The following is a 21138-nucleotide window of genomic DNA, read 5'->3' as shown; positions in this document are numbered from 1 at the left end:
TAGTGATAACATAATATTTTTAACTAAAAAAAATTATTAGTAACTATTTTAATACAACTAAAATTAAATTATTTAAAAAATAAAATTAATTTACCGGTAAATACTTTATGTAATGATATTTTTTAGAAACGCAATGAAAAACATTATAATAAAACCAAAGCTTGCATTTAAATTTTATAATAAATTATTAAATATCAATAAAATTATTATTTATCAATAAATGACAATTTTGTTTTTTATTATTAAAATACTAAATTGATAACTAAAAATACATATTTATTTATTTTTAAAAATATTAAAACTATATAATATATAAATACTATTTATTAAATTATTACTTAAATATACAATTATATAATCATAATAATCAATTTGATTTGTTTTTAAAAAAACACTATAAACCAGATAACTACTAGAAAATTATGAAATATATATTTTGTTAAATGACTCGTTTAGGTAAGCAATTTATAACTGTAATACTAATGTAATAATAATTATTATTATATAATTATAAAAGCAAATGATGGCAACAAATCCAAACTGTTATTATGACTTCAGTTAATCTATGAGATGAACTATAAAATTCAAATAAAATAATTATAAATTTTAATTAATATATAATTTACCGGTAATTATAACATATATAAAACAAACCTTTTGCTGGTATATGAAGTGCTTGACTATCATCAATGAGTATCTGATGAATGCGTTCATTATATTTGTATCTAATATAGAGTTTCTTGTCCTCACCCATACAGGGATCATAAAAGCCGGGTAACTGTGCTTTACTGGCATCGGTAAGCGTCAGTGTCGAGTCGTTATTCACCAGACACTGTAACGGTAGGACCACATCAAAAGCTTCTTCATCTAATGACAACGTCTCTTCATTGTCTTTGAACCGGTCAATGGCCGACTCGGACCCATACAATGCTCTGTCGATAATCAATCCCTTTTTCTCGGTTTCCCTGTCCATAATGCGGGCGTACAGTTCGCGCATTAGCGTAATGACAGCTTCGGCCTCTTTACGGCGCTCCACTATTTTGGACCGATTTTGTTTGCGCACCCGTTCCTTCTCTTTGGCCGATTCTCGTCTATTATACGGATTTATGATAAACGTTTGCAGACAATAAAAACTAAGTAATGGCGCAACTGTTCCGTAGAATATGGCGTTTGGCAGTACATCGTCGCTCAACAATATGGGAAAGTTGTAGCTTTGGTTGGCCCGACTCAACCTATTATCCCAAACAAAAAAATCATAATTACGGTACTCTTAATCATGTCTTATTATTTCTTACCTTAGTCTAAGTGAGACACCGGATGGCACACCTATACTAATAGAAGCACCGATTATACTATGTTTGGATAGACGTGTTTCACATCCATACTCGAAAACGGCACCAAAAGTACCGGCCCTTTAAAAAAAGTCACAAATAAAAAACATATGCCGTATATTAATTAAAAATATATATAAATTATCAGTAAAATTACTAATAATAACAACACAACACATACTTGACGGCCACTTTCAGTTTGGTATCGTTTTGCTCTAATTTATGCGAATAACTGCCGGTTACGAAACAGTGAGGAAATCCTAATTGAATGGAACAAAGTATTCGGGCTTTTTGGTGATCCCAGGCCACCATTGTGTTGATGGATGACTGCATTCCTGTTTTCAATGTTAGATAACCGATCAAATGTTTGTCCAGATGTCGACTTACAACTGATGAGAGAGAAAGAGATAGAGAGAGAGAAAACAAAATAAAAACTATAATTAGTATTCAAATTGACAACTAATTTAACGGTTATCAACAAAAACAATACCCCATTGCAGTCCTGGACGAACACCGACGGGACTAAAGTGAAGTAATAGGTGACAGTTTGAGTGCATCTTTTTGGTAAAATTGCGAAATCCTTTTAGCGCAATGATCGGTCCCTGGCCGGCGGCCAACTCAACTTCGCACCACGTTTTGGCCGACACTACATGACGTAGTGCAGTGGCCACTGTACCCTGGCCGGTACCGTTATGCGAACTAAGCGAACCGCTTAGCGTTAGGGTATCGTTGATGGTCAGTGGCGCGTCAATCGACTGCGATATAGACATCGACGACACCTCAATGGTTGGATAGTAGATGGCCTGCCATTCGTTGTAGTGGTCAAACAGATCGGTCGCATTTATTTGGACACTAATGTTGCCCTTCGGGTTTGTCCGCTGCTGAAGAAGGCGTTCCTCTTTTTCGCGAAGCAATCGTTCGTACTCTTCTCGTATTTCTTGCGGCGACTTTCGCTTCTCCATCAAAACCCAACCGTCCGTTTCGAGTCCTTTGGTGCCGACGGTATCGTAGATGGCTCTCAAATGGGGATCTATTAGAACTGTTTCATCAAACCAAGAAACAAACAAAAACATTATAATAAAGACAATCAATGGTCTCATCGATGGTCACACCGTATCCCACACTAACACTAACCGTCGTACGCCTTCTTCGCTTTGTTGAACATAATGTCTGCCTCTTTCTTGTGATCCGGATCTAGATGTTTGTCGGGATGAAGACGTTTGGACATCGATTTGTAGGCCCGGGTTATCTCGTCGGGCGATGCCTGCGGAGGTGTCGTTGGAAAAAGAAAGAGAGATAAAAATTACAAAAACCTGATAAAAGTGGTCAATCATACTGAAGAAGAATAAGAAGTAACATATTTGGTCACTACTATTACACTACCTGTTTGGCGACATTCAGAAAGGCATAGTAGTCGTCATCGATGGTCTTCGGCTCGTCATTTGAGTCGTCGTTCTCGTCAAACATCGTGTATATTGTCTTCAGATCTCTCTCTCTCTCTCTCTCTCTCTCTCTCTCTCTCTCTCTCTCTCTCTCTCTCTCTCTCTCTCTCTCTCTCTCTCTCTCTCTCTCTCTGTCTGTCTTAAGTTGACTACAACTGTAGAGTCAAATCCAATACTTTATTTTTGTAGTCAATTAACTAAAAAAAAAATCAATGAATCGTTGCATTGATTTGCAGATAAATTGTTTTGTTTTTTTTTGAATAAAAACAACAAAACATTAATTAATTAATTAATACAATAATAATTAGTTAATTAGTATTGTATTTGTTTTGTATTTTTTTTTTTTTGAATTCAATTGAATTGAATGAACACAACATTGAAAACAACACAACAAACAAACAAACAAACATCTGATGTAATGATCGCATGCTTTTACAGTACAATACAAACACCGTTTACAGTCAAAGCTCGCTATATATACGGTATAATAAAATATTGAAAAACTATTTATTATTATATTTGATTAAAAATTTATAAATTAAATATTTTTTTTTAAATAAATAAATATACATAAATTGTAATTACATTAAATGCCATATTATAAAATGTACTAGTGCAATTATTGTGTGTTTGTGTGTTTGGAAAGTGTTAAAGTTAGTAAATTATTACTGAAAACAATATTATTTATAATTTTTATAATTTTATAATATTATTTATTTAAAAAATTATTAATAATAAATATGAATCAGCTTGTCTAATTTTGAATTTAATTAACAAAAAAAAATAAATAAAAATTATAAACTAAAAGTTTATAATAGCCTTATAAATACAGGAAAAAATTAAGTAAGATCCCCCTGGTGAATTTTGTGTAAACTATGTAAGTATAAACTTAATTATTTATACAGGGATTGAATTTAATTTAGGTTCGGGGATATTTTTTAAATAAAAATTTGCACAACATAAATTTTAGTATTGTACTATATATATATATAAATCATGATAAATAAATAAATTTATATTTAAATTATTTTATTAATTAATTAATTTTTTAATTAGATAACTATTACAAAGTATTTACTATATAAAATTAAATAACCTTGATAATTTTAGACTTTTTTTGATACAAAATATTTAGTAAGAATTTGAAAAATTAAAGATAGAAATAAGTAATTTTTTGAAAAAAAAAATATTTTGTAATAATGTATAATATTACAAAATTATTTTTATATTATACATAAAAAATCATAATATTTAAATTCAATAATAAAATATTTTTTTCTAATAAGATTAGATTTCAATTGATTTATAAATTATATGCTATTATATAGTATATAATAGCATATAATTTATAGATCAATTGAAATCTAATTTTATTAAAAAATATTTTTTATTATTAAATATAAAGATTATGAATTTTTTATTTTACTTTAATTCTAGGGTTAAGCAAAAAATATATATAGAGTTGTTATGACATTTTACTTCTCGCCCACTCTACCCCCTTTACATTAAAATTTTTCAATTTCACACCCCCCCAACTACACTAATGTTTTTTTTGGTCAAATTTAAATATATTAAACAAAAAATATAAATATAAAAATTTACTTTATTACTATTTTACTTTATTAAAACATAAGTATTAAAAAATAAAATCTAATTTAAAGTTAATAGTTAGCAATCACTAAATTATTAAAGAAATAGAAATTAGAAAAAATATTTTGTTATAAACAGAAAATTCTATTAAAAATAAAATAAAAAATGAATATTAATTTTAATTTAATTATTTTTCTGTGAGATATTAGCCATTTTATTATTTTCATTGATTTATATAATTTGATGACCTTGCTTAATTTAATACTTAAGTAATATTATATTTAATAGTATTTAATTTACATAGTGTACAGTATATGTAATGTTATTAAGTTATAAAATAATATATTTATAATTTATTTTTATAATATATTAATTTTACAGTTATCTTTTTAAAATGTACTATAAATTATTATCATTTTTTTTGTTAAATAACAATGAATTTATTTATATTTTCAATTATATTAAGTGCTATTATATTGTGTTGTAATGGCATACGAATCGGTGTTTACCCTAACATCACAAACATTGATGAGTGTGGTATAGGACGACAATCACAGATAATTAATGACCAGTGCTTTGAATGGCACAAAAAGGATGACCTGATGGCCGATTTGGCCAACGGTAGAGACGCCCGACCGGGAGAGTTGCCATTCATAGCATTCATAACCAAATGGCAATCATCTTTTTGGCCGTTTCCCGATGATATGATGTAAGACTGTGTATGTGTATGTGTATGTGTATGTGTATGTGTATGTGTATGTGTATGTGTATGTGTATGTGTATGTGTATGTGTATGTGTATGTGTATGTGTATGTGTATGTGTATGTGTATGTGTATGTGTATGTGTATGTGTATGTGTATGTGTATGTGTATGTGTATGTGTATGTGTATGTGTATGTGTATGTGTATGTGTATGTGTATGTGTATGTGTATGTGTATGTGTATGTGTATGTGTATGTGTATGTGTATGTGTATGTGTATGTGTATGTGTATGTGTATGTGTATGTGTATGTGTATGTGTATGTGTATGTGTGTAATAATAGTAATATTAATGATATAATTATAATTTTTAGTAGTTTTTGTACTGGCACAATTATCACTAATCAATGGATCCTTACAGCAGCCCATTGTGTTAGAAAACAAAATGTTTACTATAAGGTAAATGTAGGACTCATTGATAAGTCAAATAAGGGTCGGGATTACGGTTACGACAAAATTATTATGCATGAAAACTATAGGAAAGGTAATGATAAATATGATTTGGCGTTAATTAAATTGAATGATGTGTTAGACTTCAAACAACAACACACCGATCGACTAATTAATGCCATTTGTTTGCCGCAACCAAATGATAACATTCCCTATAATGAGTACGCATTGACCACCGGTTTCGGACTAATTTCCGACAATGTTTTAGATGATAAACTTAAAATGGGTTGGACTAAGATTGCCAACAAAACTAATAAATTCAATCAAAAACATTTAATAATTGGTCAGATATTTCCACGATTTGGTGGTTCATTCGTTTGTAAAGTAATTACATATATGTTTGATATTTTAGTTTTATTAATTATTTTATATTCTGTGTATATAAAGATATAAAATATATATATAAATAAATTTTAATAATAATAATAATAAACAGGGCGATTCTGGCGGTCCATTATTCCAGTATATAAATGGTAGGGCTGTTATTATTGGCATAAATATGAAAGTACTTTCTAATGATAGTTGTAAATCTGATGTACTATATATACCTGTTTTTTTAAGGGTATCGACTAAAATTAACTGGATCATTAATACTATTAATAAAAACTAGCTTAAATTAAAAATTGTAATTATTTTATTTGAGCTAATTATAATATAACAGCAAATATATTGTATTTTTAACTGTTAAAACATATTTACTTTAGTTAAGTAGTAATTATTAATTTTTTTTTATTTTACTAATGTTTATATTGTTTTGATATTTAGTACTAAAACTTATGATTATAGAGTTTATTGTATATTTTTATTGTCATTTTATTATTGTTTATAACAATTTATTATAATTTTTTTTATATTATTATATTCATTATACATTAGTATTATTATTTAAAATATTGTCTATTAATATAATATTTGATATAAAAAATTATAAACAAAAATATTAATTATATAAAATATTAATAAAATAAAATGTAAACATCAATTATTTATAAAAATTTTTATTAATTAAATATTAATATAAATAAGTTTTATAATTAGTATTAAATAATTATAGTTTAATAAATTTAATTAGTTTCTAAGATAATTTGTTTGTGTTAACTATTAATAGTTTATAAATTATTAATTAATAATACAATTATATAAAGTATGCTTTAGATATACAATATATTGATATATTGTTGCAATTAATGATTATAATAGCAAACACTATAGGGTTGAATACCTAACTTTTCTTTCAAAGTCTGAATCTCTAAGTTTTTGCTGTAATTAATGTTTTTGTAGTAATAAAACATAAAAACCAACAAAATTGTCATCACTAGTGATATCAGTATAAATACAATAGAAACCAATCGCCACATAAATATTTGGGACATCAAATCAATTTCAATTTCATTAAATTCTATTCAATAATTATTTAAATAAATAAATTATAAGTAAAATTACATATTATTGGTATAGCTTTTAGTCTATTAATAGATAGAAATTATTAAAAAATAGTTTATTAACAATATTTGAATATAATTACAAATTGTCTGATTAGTTGTTGTAGTTGTTCCTGTAGTTGTAGTCTCTGTATCGCTAATATACGGCACTGTACTGGTAATCTCTAGCACTTAAAAAAATATTTGCATAGATTTATTAATTATTATAATTAAAAATATATATAGTTTTATTGTAAATTATTAATATTAAGTTTCTAATATTTTACATGCTGTATATTAAACAACTTTCATTGAATATTATTATCAGATTAGCAATAAATTTTATAAAAAACACTTACAACCGGTCACAGTAGATAAAACCTCCTCCTCCTCCATCATCACCTGGTTTAGCACAGGTAATGTCAATAACATATAATAAAATATTATTATACATAATATATTTATGTAATACTTGTTGATTAACATCTTTTCTAATTGTTGTTCTGATTATTGAAAACAATAATTGATAATAAATTGTTTTAATTTTTACACTAATTGTATCCAATTTTTAAATAGTAACAACTACTGGATTTTAATATAACTACAGTATTAAGTATTATTAATACAATTTATTAATTATATTACTTTTATATGTTTACACTATACTGTAGTAATTATAGTATAATTATTTAATGATTCATTTAAAATATTTTAATATTTTTAATTATTTATCTAAATAAATAAAAATTGTCTATTTATTAATACTTAATGCTAAAAGATAACAAAAAAAACTATGATTCAAATAAAAAAGGCATTTTTTATAATTATTAATAAAATTTTATTTTTACAAATCAATTCAATTTTTAAATAAAATAAATTACTTATATTAAGGTACTGTAAATTAATACTTGTATTATGTATTTATTTAACATTAGTTATTAAATATATTGTTTTTTATGTTTATATTACACTGTATTAATTATAGTATAAGTATTTAATAATATGATTAATATTTTTAGTGCTATATATAAATAAATAATATATAATTTAATTATATTTTATGATTTAAAATAACAAAAAAAAACTTTGATTTACGTGAAACAATAAATCAATTTCTAATTATAGTTTTAGTTATTTTTTTATGAAACTCTATTTATGAATATTAATTAAAGTTATATTGATAATTATTACTCAATATATTTTTTATTTAAACATTAAATATTTTAAATATAATATAAAAGTATATTATTCATTAGAAAGTTAATGTAAAAGATTAAAACAACTAATTTTTAACAATAATATATGTATTGATATTTGCAATTTTTATTATTTAAGCAATATTTCTAAAAGTTAGTTAATATTTTAATGATATATTTGTCTAATTATATTATAATAAAAATAAATTATATTTTGTAATTGTATTTATATTTATATTAATTTGATTTTACAGTAATAATGCCAGAAATTGTATCATCAGATTATCAACAAATTATAGCAAAACTTATGTCGGATGTGTTTATATGGAAATTAGTGGCAATTGTTTTCATATTGATATTCATTGTGACGACTATTTTGTTTGCATTTATAGTTTATTATAATTTAGTTAAACAAAAATCAATGGATAGTCTCATTGAACAACTAAATGCTAAATTGGATACAAATCTATACTCTACTGTCTGTACAACAAATGGGTCACTGTTTAGATGTCATTGTTATAATTTACAACATTTATAGTTATTGTTTTATACAGTAAATAAATACTTATTATTAAATTATAGTTAAATTATATTACTGTAGATATTATGTAATTAGATAAAAAAAAATTGTAAAAATTTTTTTATTCAAATATTAAATATGATGTAAAAATATACTATTTTATTTTAAAGTTAATGTAAATGTATAAAACAATAAAAACTGTTGACATTTGATAATAATACACACAAGAATTTATTAAAGTTAGTTAATATTTTAATAAAATAATTTCTTACATATTAATAATAATTTTTTTTAAATTGTTTTTTTTATACTTTAGACTTATATAATTTACTGAGATTGCTTAATTTAATATTTAAGTAATATTATATTTAATATTAAGTTTACATAGTGTACAGTATATGTAAAGCTATTTTTATAATTTATTTTTATAAGATATTACTTTTATATTTATGTTTTAAAAATGTAAAACATTATTTTATTTTTGTTAATTAACAATGAATTTATTTATATTTTCAATTATATTAAATGCTATTATATTGTGTTGTAATGCCATACGAATCGGTGTTTACCCTAACATCACAAACATCGATGAGTGCGGTATTGGACGACAATCGTAGATAATTAATGACCAGTGCTTTGAATGGCACAAAAAGGATGACCTGATGGCCGATTTGGCCAACGGTAGAGACGCCCGACCGGGAGAGTTGCCATTCATAGCATTCATAACCAAATGGCAATCATCTTTTTGGCCGTTTCCCGATGATATGATGTAAGACTGTGTATGTGTATGTGTATGTGTATGTGTATGTGTATGTGTATGTGTATGTGTATGTGTATGTGTATGTGTATGTGTATGTGTATGTGTATGTGTATGTGTATGTGTATGTGTATGTGTATGTGTATGTGTATGTGTATGTGTATGTGTATGTGTATGTGTATGTGTATGTGTATGTGTATGTGTATGTGTATGTGTATGTGTATGTGTATGTGTATGTGTATGTGTATGTGTATGTGTATGTGTATGTGTATGTGTATGTGTATGTGTATGTGTATGTGTATGTGTATGTGTATGTGTATGTGTATGTGTATGTGTATGTGTATGTGTATGTGTATGTGTATGTGTATGTGTATGTGTATGTGTATGTGTATGTGTATGTGTATGTGTATGTGTATGTGTATGTGTATGTGTATGTGTATGTGTATGTGTATGTGTATGTGTATGTGTATGTGTATGTGTATGTGTATGTGTATGTGTATGTGTATGTGTATGTGTATGTGTATGTGTATGTGTATGTGTATGTGTATGTGTATGTGTATGTGTATGTGTATGTGTATGTGTATGTGTATGTGTATGTGTATGTGTATGTGTGACGCCCGACCGGGAGAGTTGCCATTCATAGCATTCATAACCAAATGGCAATCATCTTTTTGGCCGTTTCCCGATGATATGATGTAAGATATAATAATATTATTTTAAAATCTTAAATCTATTCACACTATGTATGTTTGTGTATATGTGTGGGTGTGTGTATGTGTGTAATAATAAAAAATTAATAAAATAATAATAATTTTTAGTAGTTTTTGTACTGGCACTATTATCACTAATCAATGGATCCTTACATCAGCCCATTGTGTTATACAACAAAATGTTTACTATAAGGTAAATGTAGGACTCATTGATAAGTCAAATAAGGGTCAGGATTACGGTTACGACAAAATTATTATACATGAAAACTATAGGAAAGGTAATGATAAATATGATTTGGCGTTAATTAAATTGAATGATGTGTTAGACTTTAAACAACAACAAACCGATCGACAAATTAATGCCATTTGTTTGCCGCAACCAAATGATAACATTCCCTATAATGAGTACGCATTGACCACCGGTTTTGGACATATTGATGAAAACTCACTCAAAGATAGACTGCAAATGGGTTGGACTAAGATTGCCAACAAAACTAATAGTAAAAATGAAAAAGATTTGATAATCAGTCAGATATTTCCACCAATTGTCGGTTCATTCCTTTGTAAAGTAAATACAGTATAAGTTTTACATTATATTACATATCAATACATGAATACAAATTATATTTCTATTATAATTATACTAAAATAAAGGGTGATTCTGGCGGTCCATTAATCCAGTATATAAAAGGCAGGGCTGTTATTATTGGTATTAATAAAGGCGCCCAAACTCAAGATCATTGTAAATCTGGTCGACCAAATGTACCATTTTTTGTAAGGGTATCGACTAAAGTTAACTGGATCATTAATATTATTAATAAAAACTAATTTTTAAATATTTAATTAATTTTTGTTATTTTTCCTAAAATTATTATCATTAGTAATATTAAATTTTTAAAAAACTTGTTTGAAATAATTATCAACAGTTATAACATATATTTGTTAAATATATACATAATTTATTATTTTTATTATTATATATTAATTTAATTAAAATATTTTATAAATTTTTATTATATTTATTATAGTATTTACATCATTAATTTTATTATTATTATTGTTTAAAATATTGAATAACTTTTAAAAGTAACTTATTTTATTAAAGTTTTTTTTTATATATAAATATTTAGTTAAACAGAAGTATAAATACTTTTATTATCAATAGTAAAATTATAGTCCTTTATAATTAATTTAATAAAATAAAACAAAAAATTATTAGACGTTAAACAATAATAATACAAACATACGATTACCTGTAAATAAAAATTACATTGATATATAAAAAACTAACAAATAAATAGCAATTTGTCATTAAAAAAAATATAATAATAAGCAAATTAGTTAAACAAATAAACAAAAACATACAAAATTACTAAATAATTTTTTGAATTAATTTCCTAAAATAATAAATAGATATTAATAAAAAAATATTGGTCAAATTGTAACATAAATACAGTATATCACATATAAATTATATTTAAAAAAATCAATTAATTGGTTATTATAAGAAAAACAAATAGTTAAATAACTTTATCATTATAATCATCATCTGAATTCATTGTCGCAAAAAATCAAACAAACAATCAATCAATTGATTGATTGGTTATTTCCTCCTAATCTTTGCGTTGTCCTCCTTGAATGATCCGTTGGACGGTTCCACCGAATCGGTTGATCTGTTTCTGGAACAGTTCCAGATATTCTTCGAACTCCTTGATGAACGGCACCTGAGACATGACTGGGCCGTCGACAGCTTTGTTCATTTCGTCAGCAGTGGTACCCTTCAGATCGAGACCGCCGGTCAGCGCTCGGGTGACAGTTGAGGACACATCTGATAATAAAATTTGCTAATAATGTAGATTTGAATTCAAATATTTTTGTTTTGTTTACCAGTGATCTGTTTCTGAACCAATTTGAGCATCTCTTCGATCTGTTCGAGAAACGGTACTCTCGATAGAGAAAAATCGCGATTCTGGTCGTCTTTGGCCTGCAGTGCGCCAGCATTTCGGGCCAACTGGCCGTTCAACAGTGTAATTGATGAATCGATATCGTCGACAGTTTGTTTGACAATTGCCAACTCCTTGTTCTCGAGACGGCCCTCACGGGGTGTCAGCAATCGGTTGAATTGGACGGTAAGTCGAGTCATCTGGGATTGGATGAGACGAAGCCATTCCTCAAACTGTTTGAAACCGATAATACTGTTTTGGTTATCGTCGGCTAAAAAAAATTATATACACAATAAAAATTAAAAATAATTATTATTTACAAAAAAGTTATAAATAGTTATAAAACAAAACAATACTAACCTCTTGGTTGAACACTAAGAGCCTGACAACCGGCCAAAACAGCTAATAATATTGCGACAGAAAATTTCATTTTTATAATATTAATATTTTTTTAAATAAAATAATTATTATTAAATAAGATTTTGATACAAAAATTTGTTGGTTTATATACTAGTTTTTTTTAGATACGGGTTGTTTGCATTTTAAACACAGTTAACTAACATTAAATAGTTTTAATTAATTCAATAATATTATATATATATATATATATATATATATATATTTATAGTCTACTATATGAATAACAAACCGATCACTGTTTAGATGTCATTATTGCTATAATTGACAATATTTTGCAATATATTAAACTTTAAACAAAAATTAAAACTGATTTTCTGCCAGAATATTGTTCATTATTTACTATTATATATAATCTTATATTGTTTTTATGAAATTATTATTATTTTTTAAATTTAATGATTTATATATTAAATAGATTATTAATAAATGCAACTTATTTTTTAACACACATATGCTGTATACAAAAAAAACAATAAATGTCATAAATGTATTGCAATAACAACTCTATAATTGACATCACAACTAGAAAATGTTATATAAAATAATTTTAACAAAATACAAGAATAATAGGTTTTTTTAAAAAAAATATTGTAAATGCTATTATTATATTTTATTTAATAAAACTAAATTTGCATATTTATTTGTTTATAAAACATTATTAATAATAAAATAAAATTATTACTAATTAATAAAGTTTTAACCAACTTTAGTTTCATTTCATTAATTCAAAATATTGACTACATTTTATTTTAAGTTATGAAAAAATAATGTCATATTTATCTGATATTTTGAGTGATTTTGAAAAAAATGGTATCAAAATTTATTTAAATCAAAATTATTTTGTTTTTTTAAATAAATATTTCAATGTACCTTATGCAATATATATATTGGTATCTATTTATTGTAATAATATAAAAAATATTGCAATAAACTTGTAGTCATATAAAGTTATAAATAAGAAAATATTAAATGTATTATATTTAATATTAATTCAATAATATATAATGAAAATTAATAACAATAATTTTAGTATCAATGAATTATTGTAGATAATATTATTATATTAAATAGCTAAAAATTTCTTATTTTTAAATATTTTTATTGATGTTTTTTACATAATAATATTTTTTTATTATTATAAACCATTAATATTTAAATTTAGATTTTTAAATAATGATTTTTTTTATAAAATAATAAATTAATAATAAAATTTTAAAAATCGTGTTTTTTGTCAAAAGTATGTTTAATTTATTTATCAATTTGAAATAAACAAAATAAAATTATATATTAAAAAAATAATGATACAAAATCTACATGTATGGGGAAGACTTTTTAAAAAAATAAAATAAAAATAAAAATTATTAGACGCTAAACAATACGATTACCTAAAATAAAAATTACAAATAAAAAATTGAGATAATTAATTAACAAATAAATAGTAATTTGTCTATTAAAAAAAATTAATAAGCAAAATAGTTGAACAAACAAAACTAAAACAAAACAAAAAATTAACACATAATTTGTTTCATTAATTTCCTAAACCAAAATTTAAATATATATTGAGAAAAATAAGATACTTTTTGGTCAAATTGTTGTATAATTTTGTTACAAATAAATTATATATAAAATAATCAATTAATCTAATATTTTTTAAAAAAATAATTAAATAACTTTATCATTAATCATGATCTCAAATTCATTGTCCAAAAAAATCAATCAATGAATTAATTGACTGATTGGTTATTTCCACCTAATCTTTGCGTTGTCCTCCTTGAATGATCCGTTGGACGGTTCCACCGAATCGGTTGATCTGTTTCTGGAACAGTTCCAGATATTCTTCGAACTCCTTGAGGAACGGCACCTGAGACATGACTGAGCCGTCGACAGCTTTGTTCATTTCGTCAGCAGTGGTACCCTTGAGATCGAGACCGCCGGTCAGCGCTCGGGTGACAGTTGTAGACACATCTGATAATTAAATAATTTAATTAATATTTTAATTTAGTGTTTTTTTTGTTGATTATTTTGTTTACCAGTGATCTGTTTCTGAACCAATTTGAGCATCTCTTCGATCTGTTCGAGAAACGGTACTCTCGATAGAGAAAAGTCGCGATTCTGGTCGTTGTTGGCCTGCAGTGCGCCGGCATTTCGGGCCAACTGGCCGTTCAACAGTGTAATTGATGAGTCGATATCATTGACGGTTTGTTTGACAATTGCCAACTCTTTGTTCTCGAGACGGCCCTCACGGGGTGTCAGCAATCGGTTGAATTGGTCGGTGAGTCGAGTCATCTGGGATTGGATGAGACGAAGCCATTCCTCAAACTGTTTGAAACCGATAATACGATTCAAGTTACCGCCGATATCCTTGTTCTGGTCCTGGTCGGCTATAAGTATAGACACAACAATAAATTTATACACCAAAATTTATATCACCAAAAATAAAAATAATAAACTATACTAACCTCTTGGTTGAACACTGAGAGCCTGACAACCGGCCAAAACAGCTAATAATATTGCGACAGAAAATTTCATTTTTATAATAGTTTTTATGATAAAAAATTGTAATAAAAAAATTATTTTTACAATTATTAATTTTTTATATTATTAGATGAGATTTTGATTTGATATTTTGTTAGCAAAATTTGTCGGCTTATATACTCGTTTTGAATGTACGGGTTGTTTGCATTTTTAAGTTAGTTGACTAACATTAACTGTATTTAATTAATCCAAAAATATATATTATATAAAATACCCATTAGTTTCTATTATACAGTTATTCATAGCCCATATAATTTTTATGTATAATTAAAAGTTTAATAACTTATTTTTTTGTATATTAATATAAATAAATGTATTGTTTATGCAATTGTATTTGTATTTAATATTATATTAATAATTTTTATGCATAATTTTATTACTTTATTAGTAAAATTAATTATTAATTTAATAAATTTTTAAACTTTAAGATTTTAACTTTAAACTTTAACAATTTAAAAACTTTAACATTTCTCTGGTTAAATGATTAAATTAATAGAAATTTAGTAAATAAAAAATCTCAATTTTTAATAATAATAATTAGTTAAACTTTAAGCAATCAATAAAGTTTCTAAAAAATTATTTTCAATAATATTAATAATTTAATTATCATAGAAACAAAAAATAAAAAATAATTGAAATGTTTAATGTGAAAAATTTAGTTTATTATGTAAATTACTAAAAATATTATAATCAAACAAATTTAAGATCAATTAAAAAATTACTAAAAAATAATATTAAAAAAAAGTTATTGTTTAGTTTTAGGCGATTGTTTTCTAGCGCTTAGCCAGTCATAAAATTGGCCAGGTAGATATTGAGCTATGGCCAATCGTAATTTGATACGCCAGGTGTCGGGCGATACAAAATATCTGATCTCCGGTTCGGCTGATCTGATGGCCGCAACTATTTGGTCGACAACATCGTTCAGATTATCGCCGGCACTATACGAGGCCAGTGTATCGGACGTCTGAACTCTGAGCTTATCATAAAACTCTTGGCCGTAGATTTGTTTAACATTATCTGAGCTATCCGTCCACAACTGATCCAATTCACGATTCAAATAGTCCGGTGTAGACATTGCTGTGTTATAGGCTGTCGGCTCAATGGTCGACACTTTGACACCCCATTTACGGGACTCGCGTCTCAATGCGTCGGCAAATGAGATGACCGAGTGTTTGCTCATTGAATATATGGACCGATTTTGAGCGGTAAAGCGGCCGGAAATTGATACTAAATTAACGATTCGTCCTAAAAAAATAAATAAATAGTTATAATTTAGTTTTTTTCTGTTTAATAAATAATTTATTGACATAAACACTAACTACTGGTAGTTATTATTATTATTATTTTTTAAGTACAAACCTTTTGACTGTCTAATCAATGGTAGAAAAGTTCGGGTGACTCTAACGGTACCGAAAGTGTTGACTTCAAATATACGTTTATAACTGTCTACAGTTCCCCAGTCCAGTGGTCCCCAAGTCATGATACCGGCATTGTTGACGACAGCCCACAGTTGTTCACCGTTTTGTTGCAACTCTTTTGCAATTTGTTCGTAAACTGCATTCACTTCTTCATCATTCGTCACATCCATCCTCAACACTGTTGTCATGCCATCAAACCGACCACTGGTCGCCAATTTCTTGGCGCCGTCGCTATTGGTGTCCAATACTGTGGCATAGACTCTGAATCCATGTTCATTGAGTGTCTGAGCCAATGCATTGCCAAAACCACTGTCACAACCTTTCAAATTAAATTTATATATAATTAAATATTGTATTATTTTTTTCGATTATTATAATGACATACCAGTGACCAAAACGGCTCTTTTATATGACGTAAGAAACTCTTTATTTAGATATTTTCCAACTGTTTTGGTCACAAACCACGACAACACCGTCACTACAATGAGTTGACCTAATACTGACACCAGACAACCAATACTACAGCTGACAATTGTCACCAAATAAAGTGTTAAAAATGATAGCAAATATTGTAAGACAAAACTTTTTAACGAAAATAATGACTTCAATGACATTTTTTTTGACTACTAATTCAATGTGTTGTGCCTGAGTTTGTATGTTTGGACACAACTTAGAGGAATAGGAGAGCACCGGTTGTTATGCGTGGGTCGGTATGAGGCCTACAACCGATTATCAACCAATTCCTTATAGATTATCACCTGAAGGGTCGGTATGAGACCTATCGGATGATAAAAGGGTAGATCACTTGCAGTAGTGGTGGCCAAGCGTAAAGCTAGAGCTGATCCCAATCTGGATGTCTGTACTATCTCTTGATATCACGCGATACGGAACGGTAGGTTAGAGTTGATGGACAACCGGGTTGTATGTATGTCTTTAATGATGTGAACAACCGGTTGGACTCTTGAAGTGATCGTTTCTATGATGATAATAGCGATGGTAATGAATCGTATGATTAACACAGGTATAAGATAATTATAACAATTTATTGATTAGTTTAAGACAATTGAGGATACAATGGATTGTATGGTTAAAATGGTGCTATCAGTGGAGCACATGTATGATGTGAGTACAGTATGATATGTGAGAGTCAGGTATGACTGTTGTGTATGACGGCTGGCACTGTACTAAAGTATGTGTATACTGTAGTACAGTATTTATAGTGTTTGAGAGAGGACGGGTAGTTATAGGGAATGGTTAGCTATCATTGGATAGTTTGAATGTGGGAACCGTTGAACAGTTAGTTTGGTGCCAGAGGTCTGAGGTCAGCAACCGGTAAGTATAAGGAACTGTATAACCGATTGAAAAGCAATACTAAGAATTTAGCATAAAAATAGGATATAAAATAAATGTATACAAAATTATTGGGAATTTAAATACAAAAATACTTTATAACTAAATTAGCTTAAGGTAATGTAGTGGACACTACACTCCCCGGCGGTTTAAGACTGGTCAAAGAGTTAAACGGTTGAGTGAGACGATGTGGACCAGGAGTGAGACGTTTAGCCGGTTGTGATGGATGTCCGCGTTGAGAGTCCGGTAATTGGAGTCGTGTGTTACGGAATCGTAGATTGGGAGAGTTGGATGGGATGCGATGGATATTACCGGAAATATGTTTGTTGTATGTATCGATGCGTGAGAGTCGGGACTGTTGAGGGCGAATAACCGGATGTACAGCGCGTAGTGGTGTAACGGTAATAGTAGGTGTGATGTCCCTTAAGTAATGCCGATGTTTGTATGGATGCGATGGTTTTGCGGCATTAGAAGTCGTATTGATTGGACGGTAGTCTTTACACAAGCGAGGTTTTCCGTCTGTATTCATCGTCGAAGTGATCGGTAAAGCGTTACGGCTGTCCCGAGAAACATGGATTTGGTGATCCTTCGCTTGACGTGCAGCTTTGGCTGCAAATGGATGCGATTGACGGGTGCGCTGTGCGGTGGACTGTTGGTCTATCTTTACGATGCGGTGCTTTTGTTTGTATATATGGCCATTGGATTTGTTAGGCAACCGGTTTGGAGAAGGTATACGACTGATGAGATTGCAGTAACCGGTTGATGTCCCTGAAGTGGATGAGTTTCTCTGTTGTTGCCATTTGAATGATACGGTTTGTGTCTGTGTGTCAATGATGACACCGTATTGGCCAAGAGATTGGAGAGATAGCAGTAATGTGTAATGAAATCCGTTGATGACCTGTGCTTTGATGGTGCGGGTCATCCGATTGATGGTTAAGTCAAATGTGACTTCTCCGAGAGTACGAGCTGATCCACGCGCCAGTGATACGTCGGTAGAGCGGCGGCGGTCGATATGGAGTCGGAGGTGTTTGACGACATCTAATGGTATGATGTCTACAGTTGATCCGGGATCGGCGAATGCTGATAACTCGAACCGATTGATGCGGCCCGGGATCAATATCATATCCAGTGGTGTGGCTTCGGTAGCCATGACTTTACTACGTATTATATGTGATGATGCGGCTGTTATACGAGTAGGTGGACCGTCTGTGGATCCTGTGTTTGGATTGATGGCTGCTGGAGGACAAGATTTATTTGGGCAATCTTTATGGTAATGCCATGAAGTGATGCCAAGATCTCTGCAGATGCGGCAGGAATAGGGCGGACGTAGTTTGTCTTTGTTGTCGCGTTTAGGTAACCGGTTGTCATTTCGTTTGTCATCTGTGTAATGTGATGATCCGTGAGGTCGGTTGATGCGGTTACCGGTTCGTTGCTTGTCGGTCTCGATGTCCTGAGCCATCTCGAGCCATTGACTGGGAGTCTTGAAGCGTCGGCCATAGAAGTATTCACGGTATTCAGGGAGTAGGCCTTCCGTGAGTAGGTTTGCTCTTTGATTGTCGGTGTAGTTTTGGAGGCGTCTTAAAATCTCCATTTTATCATCGAAGTATGCGCGGATTGACTCCGATCGTTGTTGGCGCCGGCGGTTGGCGGCCACTTCTGGAGGAATGTCCAGTCGGGTATATCTGTTGGTAAGCAGTTGCTTAGCTTTGATCCAGTTGATGGATGTGTCGATGAGTAGGTCTGAGCCGTAATAGTTGGCTGCGTCTGATTCGAGGAACTCAACGATTTTGATGAGTTTGTTATCATCTGTGAGATGAGCGAAGACTCTGTCGAAGATTAAGAGGAATGCTTCGATACGTAGAGATGAGTCTTTAGTACCATTAAACTTTGGTATCTTCACTGAGAGCATCGGTGCTGAGCCAGTGGTAGAGGATCCGTTGGTGGCTGAGTTACCGGTTGTACCGATTGGTACACAATTAGATGAGATACCGGTTGTGTTGTCTGCGATGGCATTAACCAGATTTAGTGTATCGTTGTCTTCACCATTGATGGACATGTCTGATGTGTTGTTGGTTACTGTGTTGTCTGAATCGCTATTAGTTGAGATATCTCGTCGAAGATATGGAGTTCCGTATCTAGTGAACCCTGTATTGATAGTCGTCATCCAATACGCGAAGATATGGATCTTTTAATGATCCTACCGACTGCGCCAATTGTTGTGCCTGAGTTTGTATGTTTGGACACAACTTAGAGGAATAGGAGAGCACCGGTTGTTATGCGTGGGTCGGTATGAGGCCTACAACCGATTATCAACCAATTCCTTATAGATTATCACCTGAAGGGTCGGTATGAGACCTATCGGATGATAAAAGGGTAGATCACTTGCAGTAGTGGTGGCCAAGCGTAAAGCTAGAGCTGATCCCAATCTGGATGTCTGTACTATCTCTTGATATCACGCGATACGGAACGGTAGGTTAGAGTTGATGGACAACCGGGTTGTATGTATGTCTTTAATGATGTGAACAACCGGTTGGACTCTTGAAGTGATCGTTTCTATGATGATAATAGCGATGGTAATGAATCGTATGATTAACACAGGTATAAGATAATTATAACAATTTATTGATTAGTTTAAGACAATTGAGGATACAATGGATTGTATGGTTAAAATGGTGCTATCAGTGGAGCACATGTATGATGTGAGTACAGTATGATATGTGAGAGTCAGGTATGACTGTTGTGTATGACGGCTGGCACTGTACTAAAGTATGTGTATACTGTAGTACAGTATTTATAGTGTTTGAGAGAGGACGGGTAGTTATAGGGAATGGTTAGCTATCATTGGATAGTTTGAATGTGGGAACCGTTGAACAGTTAGTTTGGTGCCAGAGGTCTGAGGTCAGCAACCGGTAAGTATAAGGAACTGTATAACCGATTGAAAAGCAATACTAAGAATTTAGCATAAAAATAGGATATAAAATAAATGTATACAAAATTATTGGGAATTTAAATACAAAAATACTTTATAACTAAATTAGCTTAAGGTAATGTAGTGGACACTACACAATGTTTAAACTAAAAAAAACATATCATATAATATATTATAAGTTTATTAATAAATAAGTTTTATATTTAATTAGACATTGAAAACATTGAATTTTCTAATAATAAATGATAAAAAGCTATCTATATTTAACTAATTTTATCTTTTTTATTTAATATTATATGAAAAAATATTATATAAAATAAATGTAAACAACACTGTTATATTTTTAAAAAAAAATTATTTTATGTCT

The 21138-nt window shown here is 29.0% G+C and overlaps 5 protein-coding genes across 5 annotated transcripts; 1 reads left to right on the top strand and 4 right to left on the bottom strand.

Moving 5' to 3' along the window:
• Window positions 1–523: 523 nt before the first annotated feature.
• LOC128962915 (dnaJ homolog subfamily C member 11-like) lies at window positions 524–2857 on the bottom strand. Its single transcript, XM_054309324.1, has 7 exons — window positions 2715–2857; window positions 2466–2595; window positions 1822–2370; window positions 1513–1720; window positions 1296–1412; window positions 655–1232; window positions 524–575 (listed from the first exon to the last, which is right to left on the bottom strand). Exons 1-7 carry the CDS (start codon window positions 2796–2798, stop codon window positions 559–561), a joined length of 1683 nt encoding a protein of 560 aa, XP_054165299.1. The 5' UTR covers window positions 2799–2857; the 3' UTR covers window positions 524–558.
• A 1994-nt stretch (window positions 2858–4851) lies between these two features.
• LOC128962742 (prostasin-like) lies at window positions 4852–6343 on the top strand. The gene is made up of 3 exons (XM_054309144.1): window positions 4852–5072; window positions 5437–5887; window positions 6338–6343. The coding sequence occupies exons 1-3, from the start codon at window positions 4966–4968 to the stop codon at window positions 6341–6343; spliced, it is 564 nt and encodes a 187-aa protein (XP_054165119.1). The 5' UTR covers window positions 4852–4965.
• Window positions 6344–14289: 7946 nt separating this feature from the next.
• LOC128962741 (uncharacterized) lies at window positions 14290–15068 on the bottom strand. Its single transcript, XM_054309143.1, has 3 exons — window positions 14999–15068; window positions 14570–14920; window positions 14290–14504 (listed from the first exon to the last, which is right to left on the bottom strand). Exons 1-3 carry the CDS (start codon window positions 15066–15068, stop codon window positions 14290–14292), a joined length of 636 nt encoding a protein of 211 aa, XP_054165118.1.
• A 751-nt stretch (window positions 15069–15819) lies between these two features.
• Window positions 15820–17164, bottom strand: LOC128962740 (D-beta-hydroxybutyrate dehydrogenase, mitochondrial-like). Its single transcript, XM_054309142.1, has 3 exons — window positions 16878–17164; window positions 16434–16811; window positions 15820–16319 (listed from the first exon to the last, which is right to left on the bottom strand). Exons 1-3 carry the CDS (start codon window positions 17104–17106, stop codon window positions 15820–15822), a joined length of 1107 nt encoding a protein of 368 aa, XP_054165117.1. The 5' UTR covers window positions 17107–17164.
• A 615-nt stretch (window positions 17165–17779) lies between these two features.
• On the bottom strand, window positions 17780–20725 carry LOC128962999 (uncharacterized). The gene is made up of 2 exons (XM_054309456.1): window positions 17930–20725; window positions 17780–17838 (listed from the first exon to the last, which is right to left on the bottom strand). The coding sequence occupies exon 1, from the start codon at window positions 20004–20006 to the stop codon at window positions 17955–17957; it is 2052 nt and encodes a 683-aa protein (XP_054165431.1). The 5' UTR covers window positions 20007–20725; the 3' UTR covers window positions 17780–17838; window positions 17930–17954.
• Between the last annotated feature and the right edge of the window lie 413 nt (window positions 20726–21138).

Source organism: Oppia nitens, unplaced genomic scaffold (assembly GCF_028296485.1).
Source record: "Oppia nitens isolate AA-2021 unplaced genomic scaffold, nextdenovo-longstitch-racon4-pilon3 scaffold6_pilon_pilon_pilon, whole genome shotgun sequence".
NCBI classification, from domain to species: domain Eukaryota; kingdom Metazoa; phylum Arthropoda; class Arachnida; order Sarcoptiformes; family Oppiidae; genus Oppia; species Oppia nitens.
The sequence above is the reverse complement of the archived record's forward strand: the minus strand, read 5'-3'. Positions and strand labels throughout refer to the sequence as shown.

Bases quoted from the DNA above. Each gene is read 5' to 3' on its own strand.
- LOC128962915 (XM_054309324.1), bottom strand. From the start codon at position 2,798: ATGTTTGACGAGAACGACGACTCAAATGACGAGCCGAAGACCATCGAT. The intron at 2,371-2,465 runs GTTAGTGTTAGT...TTGATGAAACAG, and splicing joins AGCGAAGAAGGCGTACGACG to TTCTAATAGATCCCCATTTG. The intron at 1,233-1,295 runs GTAAGAAATAAT...TTGGGATAATAG, and splicing joins GGTGTCTCACTTAGACTAAG to GTTGAGTCGGGCCAACCAAA.
- LOC128962740 (XM_054309142.1), bottom strand. From the start codon at position 17,106: ATGTCATTGAAGTCATTATTTTCGTTAAAAAGTTTTGTCTTACAATAT. The intron at 16,812-16,877 runs GTATGTCATTAT...TTAATTTGAAAG, and splicing joins AAGAGCCGTTTTGGTCACTG to GTTGTGACAGTGGTTTTGGC. The intron at 16,320-16,433 runs GTTTGTACTTAA...TTATTTTTTTAG, and splicing joins ATTGATTAGACAGTCAAAAG to GACGAATCGTTAATTTAGTA.
- LOC128962742 (XM_054309144.1), top strand. From the start codon at position 4,966: ATGGCCGATTTGGCCAACGGTAGAGACGCCCGACCGGGAGAGTTGCCA. The intron at 5,073-5,436 runs GTAAGACTGTGT...TATAATTTTTAG, and splicing joins CCGTTTCCCGATGATATGAT to TAGTTTTTGTACTGGCACAA.
- LOC128962999 (XM_054309456.1), bottom strand. From the start codon at position 20,006: ATGACGACTATCAATACAGGGTTCACTAGATACGGAACTCCATATCTT.
- LOC128962741 (XM_054309143.1), bottom strand. From the start codon at position 15,068: ATGAAATTTTCTGTCGCAATATTATTAGCTGTTTTGGCCGGTTGTCAG. The intron at 14,921-14,998 runs GTTAGTATAGTT...CTATACTTATAG, and splicing joins TCTCAGTGTTCAACCAAGAG to CCGACCAGGACCAGAACAAG. The intron at 14,505-14,569 runs GTAAACAAAATA...TTTAATTATCAG, and splicing joins GGTTCAGAAACAGATCACTG to ATGTGTCTACAACTGTCACC.